The following is a 25,050-nucleotide window of genomic DNA, read 5'->3' as shown; positions in this document are numbered from 1 at the left end:
GCTACAAACATCTTTAGCTGCTTACACTTATATGCAGGATTTGTTTGAGTGGAGAGTGGGGACACATCAGCAATTCAGAGCACAGTGGAGCTTCAGCATGACTGCAGTTGGGTACCAGCTCTTCAGCTGATGCACATCAAAAAGGGCGCAGGGAAAGAGGGAGAAGAGGAGGTGAATGAACAGATGAATCAATATTCTGGATCTGGAGGCTGTGTAAATGGGAAATACTGTTTTTGGCTAGTACACACAACCTAAGTTTCCTTACTTCCCCTCTTCTCATTGATCTTTTCTCATCTTTTTTCACCATGAGGTTATAGCTGTCTTTTCTATCACTCGCTCTCACTACAAAGTAATTTCCAGCCTTATGCAGGTCTCAGTTGACAAAGGTTGCTCTTTCTGATTAATTAACTAGGTGTAATTCCATTTGTCCTTTCACCTCCCTCCATTCTCTATTGCCTGTCTCACCTACTTTACTTGCTATTTCCACAAGCACTCATGATTTTTCATGGGATTAAATTCATCACCTAACTAGTTTAGCTCACCCTGCACATGTAAGAATTTCCAGCTTTCCTGATATCTGTGTAGGCCTTACATAGACATTTCCATAAGCAAAATTTTAGATTTTATTGTCAGGGGTTCATTCATTTCTGCTACCCATCTCCCCCTGGAAATCAATACTCATGTTACTGGGACAATTTCCTCAGTAACAGAATTGCTGTTAGTAAGGTTACTGTTCTAGCTGAGGAATGAACACTGCTTAATTTTGAGGGGAAAACCACAATATTAAAGAAAAAAAAAAAGAGGAAGCAACTGCTTCAGGCTTAAATCATAAGAATTTAAGTAAAAAATGGCAAAAGCAATACTACTAACAGAAATATCAAATCACTCATTACCAGTGCTTATAAGGCTTATCAATCTACCACAAACCATATGCACCTCACCTCCAATGTGTCTGAACCAGATCTATAGTGAATTTTCTCCTTATTTCTATAGTCCCAAATAAGTCTAGTTGAAGGGAACCACTAAGCCTAGTTTTAGGAGAAAAAGTGGTAAGTTGTGCACCTCTGGGTGAAAGAATAGGAGTTACTGATGAAAACATTCCACCTGAGGTTGTAAACAGACTGGGGTGTGATTATGACTGGCAGGATAAAAAGCAGAAGTAGGGTAAGACACATAACAGGCACCTTTCCCTGCAGGTAGGCATCACTACCAGTTCGTGTACCAGCTGATGTGGCAACATCTTGGATCCTGATACAAGTGAATTAAATACCAGAGTCTGAAGCTCACACCTCATGCTGACAGACATCTCCTTTCTGCTTACAGGTTTCTTATCTCAATCTTTTTGTACTACACTCAAGGATGTACTAAGAAGGTATAAATCCCAAAGGGCTTCAGAAAGTGACCCTATGGCACACACAACAGAGTTATCTCAATTTTGACTTTTCACACGTGGACAGAGAGATTGCTGTCAGGGGGCTGTGGAGAAGGTGGCCAAAGATTCATGCCAAGAATCTACAGTGTTTTTCTTCCTTCCAGGTTACTCCTCACGTTTAAAATTTTCAGTGGCCAACTGAAGTCCTTCCATGGTGCAATCAAAGTGAGAAGTTTCTGAAAGAAAAAATAGCAGATTCTGCTGAAATACCACAACAGCACAGACTGCAGAAAGACTTCAATGGTTGCAAATCTGACTGAGAAGAGTTCACCTGTCTGATACTTTTAAAAGTCTTTCTCATACTCAGTTGTTGGTTATTTCTTTAAAAAGTTAAAAGAATGGAGAGGAAGCAGGTGATGGAAAGCAAAAGGAAAATAAATGCAAGAATGGAAATGAAAACTTGGATGTCAAAACTAGACAGTAAGGATGTAGCAATCTCAAGGCTGAAAAATAAAGAGAAGAGTAACAGTGGATTTTTTTTCCTCTACATGTCACAAACATTATATAATTAATAGCTTTTCAACTGATACCACTATAGCATAGCTACATCCTATAATTGTTTTGTTGTGTTGCAAGTCTTTCCCCTTACATTTACTTGGGACCTCACAGGCCTCCAAGTTATGCAGTTCATGGGAGCCACCAGGAGAGCCTGATGGTTACTCTTGTCTGAGAGCTCCAGAAACACCATTCTGGGCAGCTCTTACCCACCCTGGTAGTTGTACTGTCTGCTTAAGTAAACTGTAGGCCGGGTTTTCCTGGTGAGCACTGTGAAAGGCAGGTGAGGTTTTCTGGTCACAATTCTGTGCACTTTTTCATGTCCTTTTTTTTTCATTTTTTTAATTAGTGGCTAAATGTCAAAGGATAGAGAAACTATTTTTTTATTATCATTGTATCAAAGTAGCAACTAGAAGAGATTTGGCCATGGGATGGTTGGTGACAGCCAACATATCTTCACTAAGGGCAAATCACGCCTGACCAATTTGGTGGAGGCAGAGCAGTTGATGTTGTCTGCCTGGACTTGTACAAAGCATTCAACACTGTCCCACATGACATCCTTGCCAAAAGACTGTCCTTCCTGTCCCAGCTGTATGTTCCTGCTCCTTTGCATGTGTCCTGCTGATCACACGGCTCAAGGAAAAGTTGTTTCAGCTCACTGGTCCAGGCTGAAAACTTTCTGGATGCCTCTATGCACTGGATGATTGAGCTGAACTGCCTCAGCCTAGCTGCTGAAGCATCACGTCCAGCTAAGGGAAGTGATGGGAATAGCCCAGCCAGGGAAAGGAGGAGCAGTAATACATGTCATGAAGAGATTCATTTCATCAAAACCACAGCCTGATCGGGCTGTTGTGGAGGAAGTCTTCCTGCAGGGAGTTACTGACTGCTACACTTCACAAAGAAACATACCAACAGTTATTCTGCAGTAGTCCTGCAGATAAATGATTAAACTGACACTGGGTTTTGTCTTCTTATTCTGCATTTGTACAGCACCTGGCACTCATGAGTCCTTCTCTAAGGAGAACTGGCAGTCACCGAAATAATGCTGTTTTCACTGAGCTCAGCGTTTTTTAACCCTGGATTTCTTGCTTAATCTCCAGAACAAATGCTGATGTGCTGCCAATGAAACTACAAGGAGCTCTCACAACAACTTGAGGTCAACCTTGTGTTTTCACAGAGGAACACCAACACTGTTCATTCTGCCATTTAAATAAAACCACCCTTACAGAACATGAATACAGAAGCATGATCATCTGACTAACAGATTAAGTTACACTTGGCCAGTACTGCTTAGTTTATTTTCCAATCTAAAGGGACTGAAGTGATCATACCAGGTCTGCATTTATTTTCCATGACTTTAAAAGCTTTTGGAAGGAATGCCTCAGCTTTTTTACTTTTCCTCCCCCCAGACATTTGATGAAATCAAATCCATTTCAACATTTATAGTTGTTCACTGGAGCAGTTTTACAGCCACTCTGGGACATCATTCTTGGCAAGTCTGCTTTATCAGCAACCAGAAGAGAATGATTTTGTGGTGAGGAAATACAACCTTATCCCTCGAAAGCAGGGGCATTATTGGCCAGAAAAGCACACCTTCCTTTTACAGCAATTACACATGCAGACTTCAGAGGACTGCTAGAATACCCACCTGGGGTCTGGCCAAGGGTTTGCATCACCTGGTATCCTGTGCCTGACAGTAAGCATGAGTCAACTGAAAACCCTAAGAAATGTGTTTTGCTTTTTGAATATTTCTTTTTAATTTTTCTAATTAAAAAATCCTAATATTTATCATAGAATCACAGACTGGTTTGGGTTGGGAGGGACCTTAAGGATCACCTAGTTCAAACCCCTCTGCCACGGGCAGGGACACCTTCCACTAGACCAAGTTGCTCAAAGCCCCATTCAGCGTGGCCTTGAGCACTCCTAGGGATGGGGCAGCCACAGCTTCTCTGGGGAACGTTTGTATAAGCTTAAAACCAGTCTTTCATCTGAAGGCATGATCACACGATACGTGGTCCCTGGTATCAGGGCTGACTGCACATCTGCAGCAGCAGCACCCCGTCTGCTCCCTGGTCCCAGAGCTTCAGCGCTGAGTTGGACCATGCAGAGTCTTATCTAAATTTGCCAGCCCAGAAGAAAACAATCCATTTGTTTCCTCTGGTGTTAACAAGTGAAATTGTAGCCTTCATGCCAGCCAGGAAGTGCCGGAGCTGAAAACTGGCACAGGGCTGGGAGGAGGGGTACCTCCCACTCCACTGTCTGTGGCAGTGAGCCATCACAACAGCTTGGCCTGAGGCAAAACCACAGCTCCAGAGCAGCCTAAAACTATCCAGGCTCTGGTGTCTCATCCTCTTTCTCCAACAGCCTTCAGGACTTTCCCTGACTCATTTCAGATGGTGAACTAAAAAAACAAAAAACCCAAAGCAATCCCAAACACCCCCCCCCCAAAACCCCTGACTAACTTCTCATCCCAACACAGAGCCCTAGCCAGTTTAGCACTCCCAAGTCAAAGGCTTTGCTGAGCACCAAAGCTGCTGCAAGGAGGTTGGGACCAGGGCAATCAACCCTTACACAGGCTTCATCTGCCAGCAGGGACTTCCAGGTTAGTCACCCCATCTCAGCACAGATCTTCATTGCCAAGGCCTTCTGCACAGAGCATGCAGTGCCTTCTTTTAAAAAGAAAAAAAAATAAAAATGACTGGGAGTCCTTTTTCATGGCAAAGTACACATTGCTTTAATTCTAGGTTCCCTAGGGCTAACATAAGCCAGTCCAGTAGAGTATTAGACTGCAACGTCATGTTACAAACTGGGGTTTAACGACGCTTCATTACAGAGCAGCAGTCAGCGGCTGGCTCACAAATGCACAGGACACACTAAGACAGCACACAAAGGAAAGAATTTCCAGGTTAATCACAGTTTTCCTCAGGGAATTGAACAGAGCTCTCTGAGCTTGTTTCTTTAGCATACAAACATTTTAATAAACCTGGATAATTCTGGGTAGTAACTTTGGTTACAAATCCACACTGCGACAGCCAGTGAGTATCACAAGCAAATCCTTGCCTGTAGAGCATTCACATCTGCATTATTACAAATGAGTAACTTTCAATAATTTGTGGCTGAAACAGGACAAAGCATTTGGTGAAAATATTTTTTTATTTGCTTACCAAATACTTTAGTGCTTGATTATGTAAAATACTGCTACCAGATGTTCTTGATGTTGTTAATGATCTGTGCTGACAGCACCTTGTGAGATTAGTGCTGTTGGTACTGTGCGGTTCAGAGACTCCCCTCACCTTCCTACATCGGTAGTTGGTACAGGCTAATCAGCAAGTGACCTCCAATGTCATTTTTGTCATCAATGATATAAAAACACGTATAATCAAATCAACCCCCAGTCAAGAGGTTTCAATTCCATCCCAAACTATTCAACTACTTTACTTCTGTCATGAGCCTCCACCCTGAAAATTAAGAAGCCTTCTAAAACGTCAACTTCTGCTTTTGTAACTGTCCCAGCACAGAACATATCTGTGACTCCTCCTCCAGCCACTGACTCATGCTCAGGTCAGGCACAGGACACCGGGAGACAGACCCCTGGCCAGACCTCACGTGGATGAGCTTCCAGCAGTCCTGTGGTGTCTGCATGGGAATAATTTAAGCCTCAGGATTTCTTTTTTTTCTGGCTCAATCTGACCACAGTGCAAGTTATTCTGTTTCCACATACCTCAGTCTGCTTGTTTTAAAACTGGAGATTAATCCATTTGCCACTTGGAACAAACCACCAATGAAAAGTTAAGCTAGCATTTTCCTGCTGGATCCAAAAGACCTTCCTTCCTATCACGATCTACCTAGAATATCTCCCATAAGCAAACTGGAGAAATTTTGCCAAGTTTTCAAAAATTCGCAAGCCAAGCATGAACACAATTGCAATACTTTCCAATACTCAGTAGTGCACTTTGTCATACCAAATGAAAACATCCATGAAAAATTAAGACTTCAATATATGGAGTCCTATTGCGACCTCCTGCTGCTGATTCCCAGCTGAAATGCAGAACTGTCATAACTTGGTGAAATACTGTTTTATTGCTCATACAGTGCTCTTCACAGGTAGACCCTTTATGGAGTCAGCACTGCTTACTACATTGAAGAGTTGAGAAAAATAGGACTGAGATGACATGACTCACAGCAGATTGCCACAGTAACCAAACTGGGAATACAGCCCAGATCTTAGGCATCCTAGACTGCTGCTTTCACTTCACCAGGCAGGTTTTAGATTCTGGAGAAAAAATGCCTTTCATAACAATGCTGCCTTCTCTTTTCCCCATTCAGGCTTAAAACAAACCTCAAGAACCAAAACAACCCTCAACCCTAACTTGAAGAAAAAAATCAACTAAGCTGGATGAGACTAAAGACATCTTAAAATTATAACAAACAATGTTCTTTAGTCAAATATAATACACGAATGAAACACATTCACCAGGGGGATTGATTACCTTTTCCATCATGCAGAATTTAATATAGTCAGTCATGGCTGATGAGACACGGCATCCAGAGAGCCAGTGCCAGTGCAGGCCACAGTGTTCTCCTCTATCATCCCTTGAAACAGCTCCACTACTTCAAGTGCTTCAGAAGAGTCTTGATTCTCTTGGTGATTTTTGTGTGTATCTTCAAGACCAATAAAATCATCTGAAAAATAAATCACTTATAAACTGCAGCCAAAGACACCTGAAATTATCTTACGTAGTCTGGCATTTATAACATGTCAGGATAGAGTATTTCTAGAACAAACTTTCATTTAATCAGAATGTTCTTGATTTTCCCTTCTAAATGGCCTACAAAATAAACTAAATCCTTCAGGTTTGTCTCTGATGCAGGGGGAGACCGAGAGCAAATGTGTGTGTGTTTTCCTACTCTTAGGTTTCTTCTCAGCTCCTGAAGAGCATCCTTTTCTCTTTTGTAAGAAAAAAACCCAACTCCCCTCCTATTTTAGACAGGAAATCCTATCAGCTTCTATGGAACTACTACTGTGTATTTCTAATCTCATATTATGGAATTTGTGAAATTATACTACACTAATATGGAAGTCATGGAAAATGACAAGCAGCAACCTTATCCCATAACGTCCACACTGCAGGAATTAATGCAAGCAGAAGTCCAAAGCTTCCCATGTATCCTGATACCTCATGCTGCTTAAGTGCATGACCTCCGAACTGGGGAGCAGCTCTGTGGAAAGGAAACTGGGGGTCCTGGTGGACATGAAGCTCAGTATGAGTGAACAGTGTGCTGCTGTGGAATAGCCAATAGGATGCTGGGTTACATCAAGGGCATCTGCAGCAACGATGCTGTTATCCCACTTCACTCTTCTTCTCAGACCACACCTGGAATAATGTGTTCAGCCTTGGTCCCCACTATATAAAAAAAGATGCGGACAGGTGGGTCCAGATTGGAGCCACAAAGATGATCAACAGACTGGGAAGCCACATGCGGAAAGGCTGAGAGAACTGGGTTTGTTCAGCCTTGAGAAAAGAAGGCTCAGGGGAGACCTGATCACCATGTTCCAGTATTTAAAGGGTGGCTACAAAGAAGACAGAGACTCTCATTTTACAAGGAGTCACATGGAATAGACAAGGGATAATGGATACAAAGTTAGTGCAGGGAGATTCCAATTGAACACAAGAGAAAAATTTTCCACAATCAGGACAATCAATCATTGGAATAATCTCCCATGGGAACCACTGGATTCCCCAGTGTTGGACACTTTTAAGATTCAACTGGGCAGCGTGCTGGGCCATTTTGTCTAGACAGTTCTTTTGCCCAGAAAGGTTGGACCAGAGGATCCTTAAGGTCCCTGCCAACATGGGATTCTATGATTATCAAGCTGACAATTTTTAGTGATCATTTAATTTAATTAAGTCAAAGATGCTCAACCTTTTAGAGAAATAAAATCTTTCTTTAAGACTTCTTCATGCAAAACATCCTTCTGATCTGGAACAGGTAAACTTGAGCTAAGTATTGGATTAATTCCATATGGGAAACTTGAAAAGCCAAGGAATTTCAGCTCTTGCAACACAGTGACCACAGCTCTGCTATACTATGTGCACAATTAATGGAGGCACAAATTCATTTGTCACGTCCTAAAGCTTTTGCACAAAGCAGAGTGTTATGACTCATTTGTGCTGAAAACCTTCAATATGCTTCAGCATTAACTATTCTCTCTTCTGAACAAGAAGTATTTTATACAGTTCTTGTACCACAGAATACACTTACCGGCCAAAGCGTTTCTATTCTGCAATCCGCTTGTTTTCTGTTTTTCCTAAAATAGATAATAATAATCCAGAGAAAAGAAGAAAGTATGTGACAAGAGAATTTGTTATTTTGGGGAAGAACAGGGTTCGTGCTCTATTTTATAATTACTATTTCATTGTATTTACAGGATTTTCCTCATTTCCACTACCAGACATTACCGTGCTCCATAAATAAAAACAAACCTTCACAAAGCAACAGTCACAGTGGGGAGAAAAGTAATTTGTAAGTTTCCACTTTCTACCTAGAAGAATACATAAAACATCCACCTTCTCATTGCTGGTATTAAAAACCCACAAAGCAAATTTACTAGCAAAGAACATCATCTTGCTTATGAACCGAAGAATTCCTCTTTACACCTGGAATATTGGAAAGCTTTCAAAAATCTCCCAAAATTCGTACCTCCACAGAGGTCTTCCACAGTAAATAGATCATCTTTGAAACTTTCCAGTCAAGAGGAACTATATAATCATCTGGCAACAAGGATTCTGCAGGAGAAAATATTTTGTGCAGTTGAGTGTTCAGATCTCTTCATAGCCAAAATATATCACTGAATTACAAGTTTTGCACACATTATATATATAGACTTAAAAAAAAACCACCACCGGTATTTAAATGGGCCAGCAGCAAACTCAAAATTTAGGTTTTGTAGAATCTAAGGCCAGTGCACAGGAGGGGTAGGAGGGGAAAGGAGATTTGGGTTTGGTTTCTTTTTTCAGGCAAAGACTTTCCTACCATACTTCCGTTTCCCTGATATACTCCCTCAAAACTGGGTGCAAACAAGAAAAATCAATAGCTTTCAGCCCACAAATTAAACAAATGCAACTTAAGTAACAACCTTTACATTTTAAAACGTTGAATTATAGGAATTTGTACAATATCACAACATTCTAAAATGTTCTAATGCTGTTTAAAAAGCTGAAAAGAGATTCTTTGTAGGAAAACAGTCTAAAATATATTTTATATGAGAATGATACAAGCAAGTCAGTAACTAAATCTTTCATTTCTAAATAACTAAAAATGTTTACCAAAAATTTTCCTTCCAAAATAATAATAATAATAAAAAAAAATTACTGCAATTGCCAGTGTTGTAAAATACTGTAGTTTAAATGTGTACATGGATAAATAATAGATAACAGGTCACAGAAAAGAACTTTTGAACCTGTAGGAAAATTATAGTCAAACCAGAATGCGGACAAACTTCTGCAGACAGCAGGCATATTTTTGATGAAAAAAGCCCCAGCGAACACCTGGCAGGGCTTCAGAGAGATGCTGGGGTGGGTTTGTACTTCTTGAACATTATTTCCAAAGGAAACTCACCTAAACACCAAAGAATGTCACCTGTTACTGACCTGGAGGAGAACAACATTTGGTTCACTAACCTACCAAGCGTTGCCTGTTCAACTCCCCCTTCAGAAGATCCATGTTTTCAAGTCATGGGCAACTCCCTCTAAGATGATGAAATTTAAGATCACGGCTATGAAGACTCACCAAGTTTGGAGGAGAAAAATGTTTTGTATGTAACAGTAGAGGACATGAGTGGAACTCCTGTGCTCTGTTGAAGTAGAGCTCTACAGGTCAAGCTTTTTGGTGTGTGGTGCCAGGTTTAGATAAAGCAGCTTTGCAGGTCCTTTGGGCACCAAGCTGAATAATGCTGCCAGTGGTTTACATCACTATTCTGCAGGTAGCATTGCCACCAATTTTTACAATAAAAACAAGGAATCCTGAGGTCAGTTTGGGCAGATAAACAGGCAGAAGTCACCTGCCACCTAAAAAATGCTTATATGAAACTACATGCTTAACTTTAACTGAAACCAATAGGTGTAAAGGTCTATGTGCTGAAAAAAAAAACCCAAAACAGTCTGGTTTTTAATCCTATTTGTTGGCCAAATCAAAGTTACTGTTTCTCCACTGACTAAATTTGGAAGCTTGCAGAACTTCATGCACAGGAAATCCATGTCTTAGTGTGATTTCCAAATAAATGGCTGTTCTTGTTGCTGGCTACAGCTCTGTAGGCTTACATTAGCCTGTAGTAAAAGTTGGAAATCACTGTTGCCACACACAACTCCTTTGACGACTGATTGCCATTTTTCTTAAGTGCTAACAATGATTAAATGAAAGTGTAAAAGTATGACAATTGGAGCTCTGGAAGGCAAGTATATAACACTGTGGCACTTAATAATGCAAAAATGATCAGAGGGGTGGAGCACCTCTCCTATGAGGAAAGGGTGAGAGAGTTTGGGCTGTTCATCCCAGAGAAGAGAAGACTCCAGGGAGACTTATTGCAGCCTTTCAGGTCTTAAAAGGGGTCTTTAAGAAAGATGGCGAGAGGCTTTTAACAGAGCTTGTTGTGATAGGACAAGGGATCAAGATTTTAAACTAAAACTTCACTAAATAAAGAAAATGGAATATTGTCATATTAACCAGGTGTAATATAAACCATGCCACCTCTGTATTAGAGCACAGATTTTGTACCATGTTTTCATTTAGTTCTGTGATCAAGACAGTAAAGTCTTACACAGTAGGGTGTATTAAAACAAGAAGAGCTTCATTCTTTAAAGTAGTAAGGTTTCGTAACTAAAAAGACTGCAAATACAAAGCCAAACCAAACAGCACCTTGAGAGAGAATGAATTTTACATTTAAAAAACCCCAAATAATCACCAAGGCAGCAATAACTCCTTTCCATAGGATTAATATTTGATTAATTGGTACCTAAAATAAAGTATTTAATCATGGGGGGGTTTGTTTGTTTTCTGGTTTTCCAGGAGTGTTTTGGTTTTCGTTTGTGGGTTTTGGGGGGTTGTGGGTTTTTTGGGTTGAGTTTTTTTGTTTTGTTTTGGTTTTTCACATAGGAGTAGTAAGAATAGTATTACCCAGTGGAAGACCTGGAGAACCAAAGAGCTGCACAAGCTGAAAAGCAAATCCTAATGATAAGGGAAGTCCCAGAAAATTATATGCCGTATTCACATGTTGATTATCTTTGAGTTGTGAGGCCTCTGCTGGCTCAGTGTCATCTGCTTCCTGCATGTTTTCACTGCAGCTTGCCAGCATACTGGAATCTTCGGAACATTCAGAAACAACTTTCACAGACGACAAAATATCTGGTCGGCTATTTGTAACCTCTGAAGAAACTTGTTCGCTTTCGCCCTCTGTTTTATCAACTACCTCCTGTTGCTGAAGAGCTCTAGCTTGTTCCTTCTTCATCCCGGAAACCACACAAACTCTGCAGGAATATTTTGGCATAGGAGAAGACTGTCCCAAATGAATGCAAGAAATACCATGTAACAGAACATCTGAGTCGGAAGTAGGCATGGAATAGGTTGCCTTGGTGCCACTGAAAGCTGCAGAATATTCCTGCAATGCATGGTCCTGTTCACATTCTTCTCTGTGGTCCTTGCATAGAAAGCTCTTTTTCCCCACTTCCAGAACACTTTTCTGGGGAACATTATCTTTTATTGGGACTTCCTTCCCTCCATCTGTACTACCATCAATCTGTCTTGGTAGATTGAACTTTGGTGCCAAGTTGACAATTCTTCTGTGTCTTTTTCTCTTTGATGTCATTTGTACAGCATCATTTCTTGGAATATCTACTTCACTTGAACACTGAATGAAGGTGGCCCTGGCTCCCACCAGGGAATGAAAGTGCACTTCACCAGCTGCAAGTGCTGACAGACCATTACTTACTACATTATCAGCCTCCTCAGTTACTGTTACCCGACGGTTTTCCTTCACCAATCCTTCATTTGACCAACGGCATTTTAGCTGTTTTGAACTGTTCATATGAGTCTGTTTAGGTTTTCTCATTTTTGGGAGCCTTTGTTCACCTACAGATTTATTCTCAGACCAAGAAGAGAGAGAAACTTGTGTATCAAAGCCCAGCTGCAATTCCTCAGTAGGTAACTGGAAATTAATTGGAAAAAAAGCCTGGGCATTAGAGCTGTTCTCTTCTGCTTTTACTGCACATGTGTCCTCTGTGTTATTACCAGGCACATTATCATGTATATTTGAATTGTAACACTGAAAGATTTCTTTCCCTTCACCACTTAAACTTAACAGCTTAGCTTCCATGTCAGGTTCAGGTGTACTTTGATATGATCTGAGTTTGTTTTCTTTGCTTAACAGTAGGATGTTACAGTCTTCAGAGACACCTTCTGTTTCCTGGATAGAATTTTTCTCATTGCTTATTTTTAGGAAACTGCTCCTGCAAAGATTTTCTATGTTTGTTTCCTCATTATCTACTGCATTTTTTGATAGGTTATCAGTAGAAAAAGGTTTTAGATCTATTAGAAGTGAACTGTCGCTTTCCACAGGCAATTCATTTTTCAGTGTGCTGCTGGTCATTGTTGAGACCTCAGACACAGATATGGGAAACCCTTCTCTTAAAACCCCTGCAGCTTCTTTCAGGCTTTCATCATCACCATTAGGCTGTTCTTCAGAAACTGTTACTGAATCCTCTGGACCTTCACTGAATATACACAATGATTTGCTGTCTTCTTCTTCCAGATAATCCTCTTCACTTCCTGATGTGTCCTGGTCATCTGGAACTGGATGATGAGCTGCTCCACCTAACATCTTCTTTGTGATTTCTGTAGGATTACCTTTAATTTTTTTGTTTTTTCGCTTTCCCCTCTGCTTTGCTTTTGTAGACAGGTGCCCATGGTTTTTCTTTAAAATGGTCTCCCTATGTGAAAATAACAATAATAAAAAATTTTTAAAAAGCAAAATAAATGTCAGTAATAACGCATTGTGTCCAATTTGAAGAATAGGTACTTTATGTTAATATGACGATCAAACACAGAACATCTGCTTTTTAAAATAAATCAAATCTCAAATAAAACTTTCTATTTATTACATAAATGTACACCCTACAATACAGAACACTCCTGAACATTTTGAAACAATTTAAAAACATAGCTGCCATCTCATTAACTTAGCTTTACAAAAGTATCACAAATCACTGCAAGACCAAACAACATGTTTCTGGATGTCTTTTGTGGTGTTTGAGTAAGGGATACCAAAGAGCAACTGCTATTCTGAAATTCCATTAAATGCCATGCTGAGCAGAAGGGTACTAAATGAGGATGTAGTAAGCAAATTTCATCCATTAAGATTCAGTTGACTATACTTATCTACTCAAATACAAAACATACTAACCAAAAATTTGAATAATGGAAGGGTACAGTGACTACAGTAACAGGTATTTACTGCTCAGAATATTATGTGTCACTGCATACGTATTTGGAAAAAATATTTCATATTTTACTGGCAATAATACTGTACTGAAGATTTAACACAGTTTTAGGCAGTTATTTACAATTAGTTTTGCATGTCTCTTCAGAACATCGGATTTTTCTCTGCATTTCTCATCAAATTGAACAGATAGTAGCCCTAATGGTGACCTCCCTGAAATCTTGGCGTTAGCCCACCAGCCAGCTAACCCTGAAATGAGCACATGTAAGAAAAACCTAGTGCAAAAAATCTAACTTCTCCCTATAAAACTCTCCAGAAAGAAATGGGATTTTCAAAGCTAAGCTTGACTGCAAATCTTCATATCAAAAATCTCCTTCTTTTCTGTAATTCTCTGCTTTTCTGTAACCCTTTGTTCAGGATGGTCCTTCACACAATACACTAAAGCAAACAAAGCAGCAGCTACAAGAATTATAATATTGAAAGTGGGTTAGAAGAGAAAATTCTCTGGTTTTAAGAAGCATAAAACCCCTTATCAGCAAAGTAGAAAATGTCACATTTTTAGTTGTTTTTAATGGAGTGGGGAATAAAACATCAGACTTGTGCACCAATTCCATGAATACTTTAGTATTGTACCTAGGGGCCCTTGTGCTGTTGTGCAACAACCCCACAGAAATGACAACCAAATTTTACTCAGGTCAGCACTAGAAAGGAATGGGCTTGCTCTTCCAGTCTTGGTATCATTATTGTAGCTACACTCTTCCTTATCACTCACTTCTCACAGGCGTGAATTTGCGCTGCTACTGACGGATGTGAACTTGTCTAATACTCAAGCATGTTTCTGGTGCCTAACTCCTGACACATCTGACAACACCTTCAGTACAATGCTGACAGAACCTCTTAGGCTAGGAAGCCACACCAAAAGGTATTGTAGAACTCAGGACATTCATTTCCTCTCCTTCCCATTAATTCTGAACCAGTAAGGAAAACCACACTGGATAGGATTCACTTCAGAATGCAAGAACAGCAGACATACATCCACCAAATAATGGGAGAAGAACCACCCAGATAATCCAGAGAAATTAACCGTTATTATTGCATTGAAATTGTTGCATGTCAAAATATAATGAATGCATATGTTGGTCCAGGTTGATTATGTAGTGAGATTCAACAGTTCATAATAAATATAACAGTCATGTCATTTCTTTGGTTTGGAGACATGGACGTTTTACAGCAATTCAGCAAAATTTGTTTTCTAAAGGTCTGGAACTCTTAAAGACGGGACTAAAGCAAAAAAGGAAAGTGATGAGCAGAATAAGAAAATTTGTTATTCTTCACTTTTCCAGGCAACATCTACTTTCCAACTGCTTCTAGGAAAATACTACCCCAAAGAAACACTGTAATGAACCATGATGGCATAGCTAAAAATTTCCTTCTTGGGGTATGCCCAGTTTCATATTAAGGTTCGTGCATTTAATAAAGCAATTTTTCCACTAGTTTTCTTTATTTTGCTCATAGTTCCTCCTCTTTTAGGCCACCTACATGCTTTTTGAGGATTTTTCCTTATTGTAAAACCATAGGCACACAAACACTGAGAAAATTCAAGAACCAGCATGGAGATAGACTTTTCTTTACAGGGGCATTTGCTAGTGAGTTGTTTTTAAACGCATACAACACAGGCAAATGGGTCAAGAAGAAAAGTACCAGTTTCAGTAAAAAGGTAAATTTTGCTATATATTTTAAAAAATGAAAATTAAAAAAGAAGTTATTAATAAACAGGTCTGAAAAACATATAATATTATTTTTATTAATGTAGGAATTCCCTTTCTGTACAACACTTTTGTTTTTCTCAGCCTACTATTCAGACAATATTAAAAGCTTTTTGCCATAACTCTGTTACATGTGAGTTCAAAGTTGTAACCTACTGCTCAAAATAGCACTGTCCAGCTTGATTAAGAGTCAGTGCTCAGATGACACTCTTTACTGGAGAAACAAATGCACTTTCACAATTACTGAGGGGGAACATGCAAAGTAAATAATCTAAAGGTAGTAGTCACATTTTGCTGGAAAATGGCAAAACCAGAACAGAGTTATTTATTTGTAGTTGTACAAACTTTAGCTCTGACATACATCACGGCTAATGTATGCTTCTATCAAAAAATGCCTGCAGTCATTGCCATAATGAAATACAGAAAAGAATCATGGAATCATTTAGGTTGGAAAGAAGTTAGAGATAACCGAGTCCAACTGCTAATGTAGCACTGCCAAGTCCACCACAAAACCATGTCCCTAAACCCCACATCTACGTGTCTTTTAAGTACCTCCAGGGATGGTGACTCAACCACTATTCCAGTGCTTGACAACCCTTTCGGTGAAGAAATTTTCCTAATATCCAATTCCTAATATCCAAGCAATACAGAGGAACTAACACATATAAAAAGCAATTCTGTATGACATTTAGCAACGAGGTACATACTCTTTCAGAAATACATGTCATCATTAATCTCTGAAGTCTCTGGAGTGGGTTTTCAACAGCAAAATTATAGTAGAGCTGCCTACATAAAACAGTTTTTACTGGGATAGACTTCACTTTTTCCACCTTGTAAGTCCAAGTGCATTGCTGAATGCTTTGTGACCTAACTTCAGCAACGAGCAAAAAATGAAGTTACAATTTTGGAGTAACAAAAAAAGTCATGGTGCCAGCCTTTTTGTTACATATCTTGGTTTTAATACTGAAATGAGTGATAAAGACCAGTTCCTCAAAACCAAATAAAATATTGCTACTAGGTGATCAAGAAAATTGAAAAAAGAACAAAAAAAAAAAACCCAAAAAACTTCAAACCCAAACCATTATATGCAAAATAACTTGTCAGCATTACTTGGTTTCCTGAAAAGTGAAATTCCATTAGACAGCTGAGCATCCAGCTTAGCAGTTTATTGCTCCTGAAGGAACAGTCCTTGTCACCTTTCTTGATTTTATTCCAGATATTCCTCTTGCACTTCCATTATCTGTCTTTTGCTGGCTCTACCACCTTCTTGTGGTGGATTTATCTGCCTGAGCCAGCACCAAAAGAAAGCAAGTACATGTTATTGTTGTTGAGATGATTTAACTTACCAGAGCAATAAGCAGAATGTCTAGCTAAGACAAAGGAAGTGGTGGGTAGGACTGAGGTGACTGCTTTCAAAAGCAACATATTAGGGTTGCCTCACAGCCCATTTTAAGGAAACTCACTATAAGTGACCTGTAAGAATATTACAGTGTTCTAAATTAATGCTCCCTATTCCAAGTATCCTACTAATTAGATTTGATCTGAAGTAACCCAGTATTTATTATTCTTTTGCCTCCCAACAGCATTGCCAGTAGTGGTGAGATTTAAGTACTGCCTTACGAAATAGGCTAATTCTCACAACATTTGAAGAGCTACTCCAATCTTTATCATTTCTACAGGACTGATGTCTACACAGCTCCTTGCAATGTATAATGAGCCACCAGACTGCTGCTCTGTTACAGGCCAGACACAAGAGACACTGATCTAGAGAGGAGACAGAGAATACATACAGTTGGTTTGATCAGAGCATGCCTTTAGATGCTGTTCATTTAATGAACAATGTGGCAAAGTGCAGCCACTTTACTTTTCAAAATAAAAAAATCAAAACCAAAAAAACCCCATGCCCAAGTAAAACACTCAACAAAACCCCCCACCAAAATCCCCAAGTTGCTGAGGTGTTTGTAACAGCAATTCAGTTTCAAGTGACGGTCCGTTCATTCCACAAGAAGTTTCAGGTGGTTCATGGAAGTCATAAATGTCTTTTGACTGAAAGATCCAATCTCCTATTTCAGCTCCTTAGTCATACAATATGCTGGTTGACACTAAGGAAATAAATCCTGAATATACTGACTGATACATGTGTACATACTCACTGAATATGCTTGTGGCCAGTACCAAACGTCTACTTCCTGAACAAGTGAAACAACTCAAAATCTGCTTTCAACCTCTTGTAGGTGCCACAAATCTCTCTTGCCTGACACAGTCCAAAATTCTAACCAGAAAAAACAAGTAGAATAAAAAAGTAAAAAAACAGCACTAAAGGTACTGATGGATGCCGACAGAAAAAACACCATTTTCTGTTTTACTGCATTTCTTTGCACCATTAAGTATTGCTCAGTATTAAAAAGCAGGTTAAGGAGGAAAAGAAGAAAAAAGGACAAAGTGAAATGCTACAATTGATCTGAATCCAACCTGAGGGGATGTACTTACAATACAGAGAAGAAACTGCAGGTTTATCATCAGCTTTCTCACCTGTGAAGGCTCACAGAATCAATTCTCATTTAAGTTCTCTCCATCAGTGTTTAGTCTTGAAGAGATCGTGATGGACACACATGCCAGTGTTATGCACTGGAAGTACAGCATAACTCATCTTGTCAAGTTTGATATCAGTTCTACTACTTAGATGATACCAGCTCAAGCATGAAGACAACCTGATTGAAATTAATCCAGGCTAGACATGAAATATGCAACTTTGAGAAGCAGTGTGGAGAAATAGGAACTATAGTCTAACTTGCACTAATCAATAAAGGTTGTTATGATCTGCTCTGCAGCAATGCTCCATAATTTTCTATTGATATAAAGACATTTATAGATGAGATTTTAAGGAACACTTTCAAAAAATCCCAGGATAGAAGAATTCCATCTTCCCAGACAATTATCAGTCTCAGTTTTTCACTAACTACAGCACTATTGCATATGTGGATATGAGGCAAAGGATATGAATTAAAGTGGTCTAAATCAACAAAAAATCGGGAGAAAAGACGTGTAATTAAGTATCCACCAAAGCACAGACCATAATTCTGGGAGCAAAAGTACAACTTCCAAAAAAACAAGAGGCTGCTGCAAACTTAATGAGGCTAAGAAAAAAAAAGGAACATGGGAAAATGGATGGTATGACAGAAAAATTGTACTTTCAGCAGAACAAGAAAAACATTCAAAAGGATAGCGGGGGGGGGGGGGGGGGGAAGAAGGGAGGGGAAGAGAAATACACAGATTCAGTTTTTAAATCAGCATAAGGTGCAGCTCTCCACACAAGTTTATAGTTAAGGAAGAAAAGAAAACAGGGAGATGGATTCAGAGTTATGAAGACAATTGTAACTGAGCACAAAGCACTCACATCAGACAGATGTGAAAGATGCAATTCAAGAATAAGCGGAAAACGGGGAAAGTTAAAGAGGAAAACAGTAAATAAAACAGTATCAGTAGCTATTTAAGTAACCAGCATCTAACTTAGATGATAACAATTTTGAAATTTAAATACTTGTAACCACAGACAATGTTGCTTTTCAGAACATCTGCTCCAGGTATTGCACTCATTCTCAAATGCTATATGAAACAGAGATGCACAGCATTCAATTATAACATGCATTCTCCGGAGGGTATTACATCTTTTCAACACATCTCAGTCACACTTTGTCATACTGGTATCCAGCTTTTACTTACTATCACTGTGTATTACTCCTTGGCATTGACTCGTTTCCCTTTTAAACATCTTTCACCACAAGGACTAAAGATTCGCAAGTGACACAATGAATTATCCCCTAAAGATTATTACTTTTTACAAAACAGGCCTGCATTATTCCTTGAGTGTTGGAGATGAACAGCTGCAGAAAACTGTCTTTCAATTCTGATATATAGCATCAACAGAATTCTGTCTTTGGACAGAAAATAAAGGACTACTTTAGATAAGCACTAACAAATGCCAGAATTTTCGAAGTCTGGGAAGACAATACAACTTAACAACAGACAAGTGGTAACAGACACTGTCTGAGGGAGAAAAAGGGGCATCAGCTAAAGGCATTGTCAGGAGCTTGTAAGCAACTGTTCCAATATAGCTATGAAACAAAATAAACAAAACAAACAAAACAAACAGTACAGCCAGTTTTGCTGTAACAGTTAATGCCAGAAACTTAGTGCCCACTTGAGAGTAAGAAGAGAATCACGTCCTGCTGTATTAATTCCAGCCTGCATCTGACACCCTGAAACCAGGCAGCAATTCTGTTAGTGATTTTGAAGTCTTCTCTGATAACTCTTCTGATATTCTGGACACTGCTCGCACTATATTCATTAGAATAGAATAATTTATGTCAGAGAGAGCCTCTAGATATCACATGGTCCAGCCCCTGATCAAAGCAATACCAACTGAGATCTCATTCCTCAGCACCTTACCCAGGCAAGCTCTGAATACTCCAACGATGGAGAATACACAACCTCATATCTGATTGGAATTTCCTGTGTTGCAACCTCTACCCATTGCTTCTTATCTAAGAGGAGCCTGGCTCCATCTTCATCCTCTCCCACTAGGTAGGTGAAGACAGCATTAAAGCTGTCTTAGTTTCTCTTCTTTAGGCTGAACAATCTGTTTCTCCCAGTTTCTCCTTGTGTATCAGGTGCTCCAAAGCCCTGACCACCCTCTGCTCAACTCACTCCAATATGTCACATCTTCCACATACCAGCGAGCTCAAAGCTTGACACTTTCAAAGGCAACACAAACTAATGAGGCAATACACAAACTTATTTAATCTATTTACAAGCTCAGTTCCCTACAGAGCAGCAGAAAAGTTAAATCATAGTTAAGTATCTTGCTCCTCAAGACTTAGGGCCAAAAAGGGCAGCATTATGAACTTAATCTAAGTATTCATTATTAGAAACAAGAACTCAGTCTAGACTGCTGGAACAAAACAGAATGAAACACCGCTTTGGATCTTCTATACATAGAAGAATGTATAGAAGAATACACATACACAGAGAATTCCATTTATACTCCTATATATAATGCAATTTTGCTGCACAGCCGTAAGTACAGTCTTCTAACTGCAGTTTTCATAAAGTGAAAATAGTTTTAAAATGCTACCAGGTATACCTCGCTGAATATTTAGTGATATACTGAACAGCTGCAAAGAGCTGCAGATGAAGCTCAAACATGTATACCTGTCTTGCTTCAGGTAAGAGATGTGATATCTACTTATGCTCTCAAGACCCCTGTGAAGCAGTATATTCACCTTATCAGCAATACAGGAGAATTGTTGGGAAAAACACTAAATGGGGAGAAAGTAATATAGTTAATCCACTCTTAAGTCAGGTTCATGAGCTTTCAGAAACTCTTCATGGTTAAGAGAAAGATGTGGGATAAGCTGTTCAGTAATTTTTTACAGATTACTACAATCTATAGTATAGATTACTAAAAGCCACAGCTGATGAAGAAATAAAAAAAAATAGAAGTATAATGAATAAAGTAACAGCCAAACTGCATTATAGGCCCATGACTAAGACTTGTTTGTAAATGATACAATAAACCCCTTCCGAATAAACAAATGTTTATTCAGTCAGCTAAAGCAGCACTTCTTGTCTGTTAGTCATTTAAGAGATTAAACAGCATCCACTAAAGAATTTGTGCTTTTTTAAATCCATAGTTAAACAACATGCAGGCATACAAAACATTTTTCTACTATGTTTCCATAAAGTCTGAGAATACCTGAGAGTTAGTATCAGGAAAATACTTTAGAAGGACAAGCAGGATGACCCACACTATTATAAAGCAGTTGCCCGCCCTAATATCAGTTTCATGGACCACAAAGGAAAAACTGAATTTGATTAACAACCCAAAAAATAAAAATATTTAACATCACTAAAAAGACTGCAAGTACAACAAAAAAATACTCTATGGATACGATATTCTGACTTGGTATAAGATGGCATTGCTACAACAGAATATATGTATCAGTATGGTGTACATGAAATGGTCAAGGACTGCCTGCCAGCCTGAGAAATGAAGCAGCAGCATTATCAGCTCAAAGGAAACTGCAAAGACCCATTCCAGGTGCAATACTTCAATGTTTTTATTATTCTTTAGCTAGAATGACATTGACAGGCTATCTCAAGCTAAAAACACCACTTGCTGTTTCTCTGTTACTACAGAAATAAGTTAGACAAATTTGCAATGATCTGGCCTTGACAAACCGTATTTCTCACTACTTTATCTTTGAAATATTTAAATGACCAGCTGTGCTTTCACATATTTTTCTGTGAACTCTAAAAAAGACGATTAACAACTAAATTCAAGCAATGAGCCTATTAAAAAAATAAATCCCAAATTAATTGACATACAAGTAGGAAATTATCACACCTAGGAGATTATTACTAAAGAGCTTTAATCTCTGCTCTTGCTTTTATTTCAAAAGGGTGAGAGCACAGAACACTGAAAAGAGAAAGGACCACTGCAGAAACACTGAAGTGAAATATTTCCACATCTCATCTATGTATGTGAAACATCTGATCACTTTTAAATTGAGTGCACTTAATTTCAAATTCATGAACTGCATTTCAACGCTATGTCTTCTTATTGCTCTCTACTGGGAACTGTAATACATATCCCTGTTCTTTTGCAGGGAAAACTCTCAATTCTCAACATGGACCTTGGCAGCTCATCTTCACCATGTACCAACAAAGGGAAAACATTTCTCCCCAAAACCTCAGCTGCTAGGAGGAAGCAGCAGTTAAAACTACAGGTAACACACATCAACATAAAAATATTAAAGTATTTATTTTTCTAATCCACTAAAAATGAATCCAATTGTCCAGCTCAAAGAAGAAAATACTGACACAGTCTAAAGTCCATCAGGGAAGACAGACACAAACCACCCAAACATAAATGTTATGGAACTCATCGCAGCCTAGTTTTCAGTTCTATTAGCAGAGAAACACTCCACTCTGCAGAAGGTTTCAAGAGATAGATTACAAAAGATAAAATATTGGTTTTCCTCTTAAAAGACAAAAAGCTTAAGAAAAATTATGCAGTATGGTAAGCTAGATTAAATGAACCTAAAGAGGACATATGCACAAGAACAGAATTCCTCATAGGACCTCATTTAACATCACACATTAAAAAGTTTATACAAAAAAGTGTCACATTATGTTGTCATAATTTAATCCCAGCCAGCAACTAAGCCCCATACAGCTGCTCACTCACTAATCCCTGGGTCCAATGTGGGACAGAATCAGAAAATTCAAAGTGAGAAAACTCAAGGGTTGAGATAAAGACAGTTTAATAGGTAAAGCAAAAGCCATGCACAAGCAAAGCAAAGCAAAGCAATGAATTAATTCACCACTTCTCATCGGCAGGCAGATGTCTCCATCTCCAGACAGCAGGGCTCCATCGCTTGTAGCGGTTACTTCGGAAGACAAATGCCATCACGCCAAACATGCCTCGTTTCCCCTTCTTCCTTCTTCTTCCCCCTGGTTTATATGCTGAGCATGACACCACATAGTATGGGCTATCACTTGGGTCGGCTCTCCTGGCTGTGTCCCCTCCCAACTCCTTGTGCACCCCCAGCCCACTCACTGGTGGGGTAGTGTGAAGAGCAGAAAAGGCCTTGGCTGCGTGTAAGCACTGCTCAGGAAAAATGAAAACATCCCTGAATTATCAGCACTGTTTCCAGCACAAATCCAAAACATAGCCCATACCAGCTACTGTGAAGAAAATTAACTCTATCGCAGCCAAACCCAACACTATAGTTCTTCTGCGGTTTGGTGCTGGAGTGGTAGGGTTTTTTAGGTTGTTTTGTTATTTTTTTTAAACTTTGCTTGTTTCCTTTTTTTTTTTCTCCTTGTTTTTCCTTTCCAAAAGAAAAATAAGAAAACTAAGTCATTCATCAAAGACAAGGCTGATGGAAACTTCTGATAATACAGGAAGTAAACTAATCAAACAGAAGCAGCAGTTTAGACAAAGCAGTAAAACTAGAACTGCTTATTCCCTCTAGCAGTATGCAAGCTTATATAGCTGATGCTAACTGGACAGCTATATGACCCAAATTATGCATGTCCTGCAAATTTATTCTCATTTAAATTTCATGCTTCAAAAAATAAGATCTTTAAACTACAGCTGAACATCTTAACTATACTGCTTAAATTTACTTACCAAACATCTTACTGGTCTGAAGCACGCAGCAAGATACGAACGCAACTTCTAACTTTTAGGTTCTATGTATTAGTTGCATTAAAAAAAAAAAAAATAATTCTGATACCATTTCATGAAGTGTAACAAACTAGCTAGCAATTTACTAAAAATCTGAAACAACGGGATACCTTCATTCTAGGTTCATCATCATCATCATCAAAGGTTATTAAAAAACTATGCCAGACAGTCAAAATTTTTAACCCCCACCAACTCACTGAACAGCAGACTCCTACATTTCTGGTACATCCTTTTTGACAAAATAAGTAATTTTCCTTGTTTGTGAGAAAGCAGGACTAATCCAAATACCTGTGATAGGTATTTCACATTATTTTATTATTTTACATATAAACAGTGCAGTGTAAAAAACTTTTGAGATGTATGTATGACCATGACTGTCATATCCACATGAAATATTAATATACCACGAAACAAAAATATGTTACACAGACAGTAATTCCACCATGTTTTCACCTACCATGTCATTGTACTTACCTTGGAATATGGCTTTATAAATTAAGCAGTTTACAAGAAATGTTTGATACAGTGCCAAGTTGCAAAGCAAAGCATTCATTTTTTGTTGTGTCCTTTGCAAATACCGACAACATGCTTTGCATATAAAAAATACCAATAATTTATTAAAAATACAGCTCAAAAGTGCTGCATCATTTTAAAACACCATGAATTTGTTTATATTTAAATACAGATTTCAGTTAAAGAAAACTTAAATATCAATTAAATATTGCTAAAAAATTAAATCTATTTCCTTTAAAAACTGAAGATGGAAGGTACCAACAGATATAATATCAACTTTCAATAATCTGCTCTTTTTTGTCAAACCTTAACACATTGTGAGTTTTACATAAAGCAGCAAGAAATTTTATCACTTTATTATGGCTTAAGGTAATATAGAGTAAATAAAATGAGTCTTTCTAAAACCTTTTTATCTTCCACTTGAAATATGCTTGCATGTTCAAATGGAAAACTTTCGGATAATTAAAGTACTACTGATCATTTACAATGATTACTGTGACTCTTCCGAGACACGGAAAGAGATAACCACGAAAACTAAAATACAGTCAAGTAACTGGTATGAACAAGAGACAATGAGGGAAGACAATCGCTATAGCAGGAAAGCTTTTTTTACATATAGACATAATTTTATATATTAGCAATCCATGCACTACTGAAGTATTTTAAATAATTTTGCAAGTAATTAAAACAATTACCAAAATGTGAAACTGCACACTTCAACTTTTACAGTCAACAGAAGTGTTTCTGAAAATGTTATTGCAGATATACATCAAGTTGTACAAAGTTAATTTGCACAGTAAGTGTACAAAAAATATTTCATTATATACCTGGACTTTCAACTTTCATGGTATTCAAGCTTTAAAGATGATGTAATTTATAGGGCCTATTGAAAAATTGTCTGTAAGTAAAAGAAATTATGCTGGCTTTGGAATTTGCAAAATTCTGATTACTATTACACCAAATTAGTGATAGAAAACCATGAAAATTCTTTTACTACATACTCATGTTCCTGACAAACCCTCCTATTCAGGATTTACTCAGTGTATAAGGAAATCAAATGTAGTTAGGTTATTTCAGGTAGCAGGGTAGTAATAATACT

General features: G+C 38.5%; 1 protein-coding gene across 1 annotated transcript; it reads right to left on the bottom strand.

The window, feature by feature from the left end:
- Positions 1-794: 794 nt before the first annotated feature.
- Positions 795-23,013, bottom strand: LOC133271470 (uncharacterized). The gene is made up of 6 exons (XM_061457536.1): positions 22,570-23,013; positions 11,102-12,909; positions 8,630-8,715; positions 8,192-8,237; positions 6,418-6,610; positions 795-1,608 (listed from the first exon to the last, which is right to left on the bottom strand). The coding sequence occupies exons 1-5, from the start codon at positions 22,665-22,667 to the stop codon at positions 6,450-6,452; spliced, it is 2,199 nt and encodes a 732-aa protein (XP_061313520.1). The 5' UTR covers positions 22,668-23,013; the 3' UTR covers positions 795-1,608; positions 6,418-6,449.
- Positions 23,014-25,050: the final 2,037 nt, after the last annotated feature.

The sequence above is a fragment of the Pezoporus flaviventris genome, unplaced genomic scaffold (assembly GCF_033815535.1).
Source record: "Pezoporus flaviventris isolate CSIRO_AGI_PZ_B2104156 unplaced genomic scaffold, CSIRO_AGI_Pfla_v1 ptg000025l, whole genome shotgun sequence".
NCBI lineage: Eukaryota > Metazoa > Chordata > Aves > Psittaciformes > Psittacidae > Pezoporus > Pezoporus flaviventris.
This window is presented reverse-complemented; position numbering and strand designations above follow the sequence as displayed.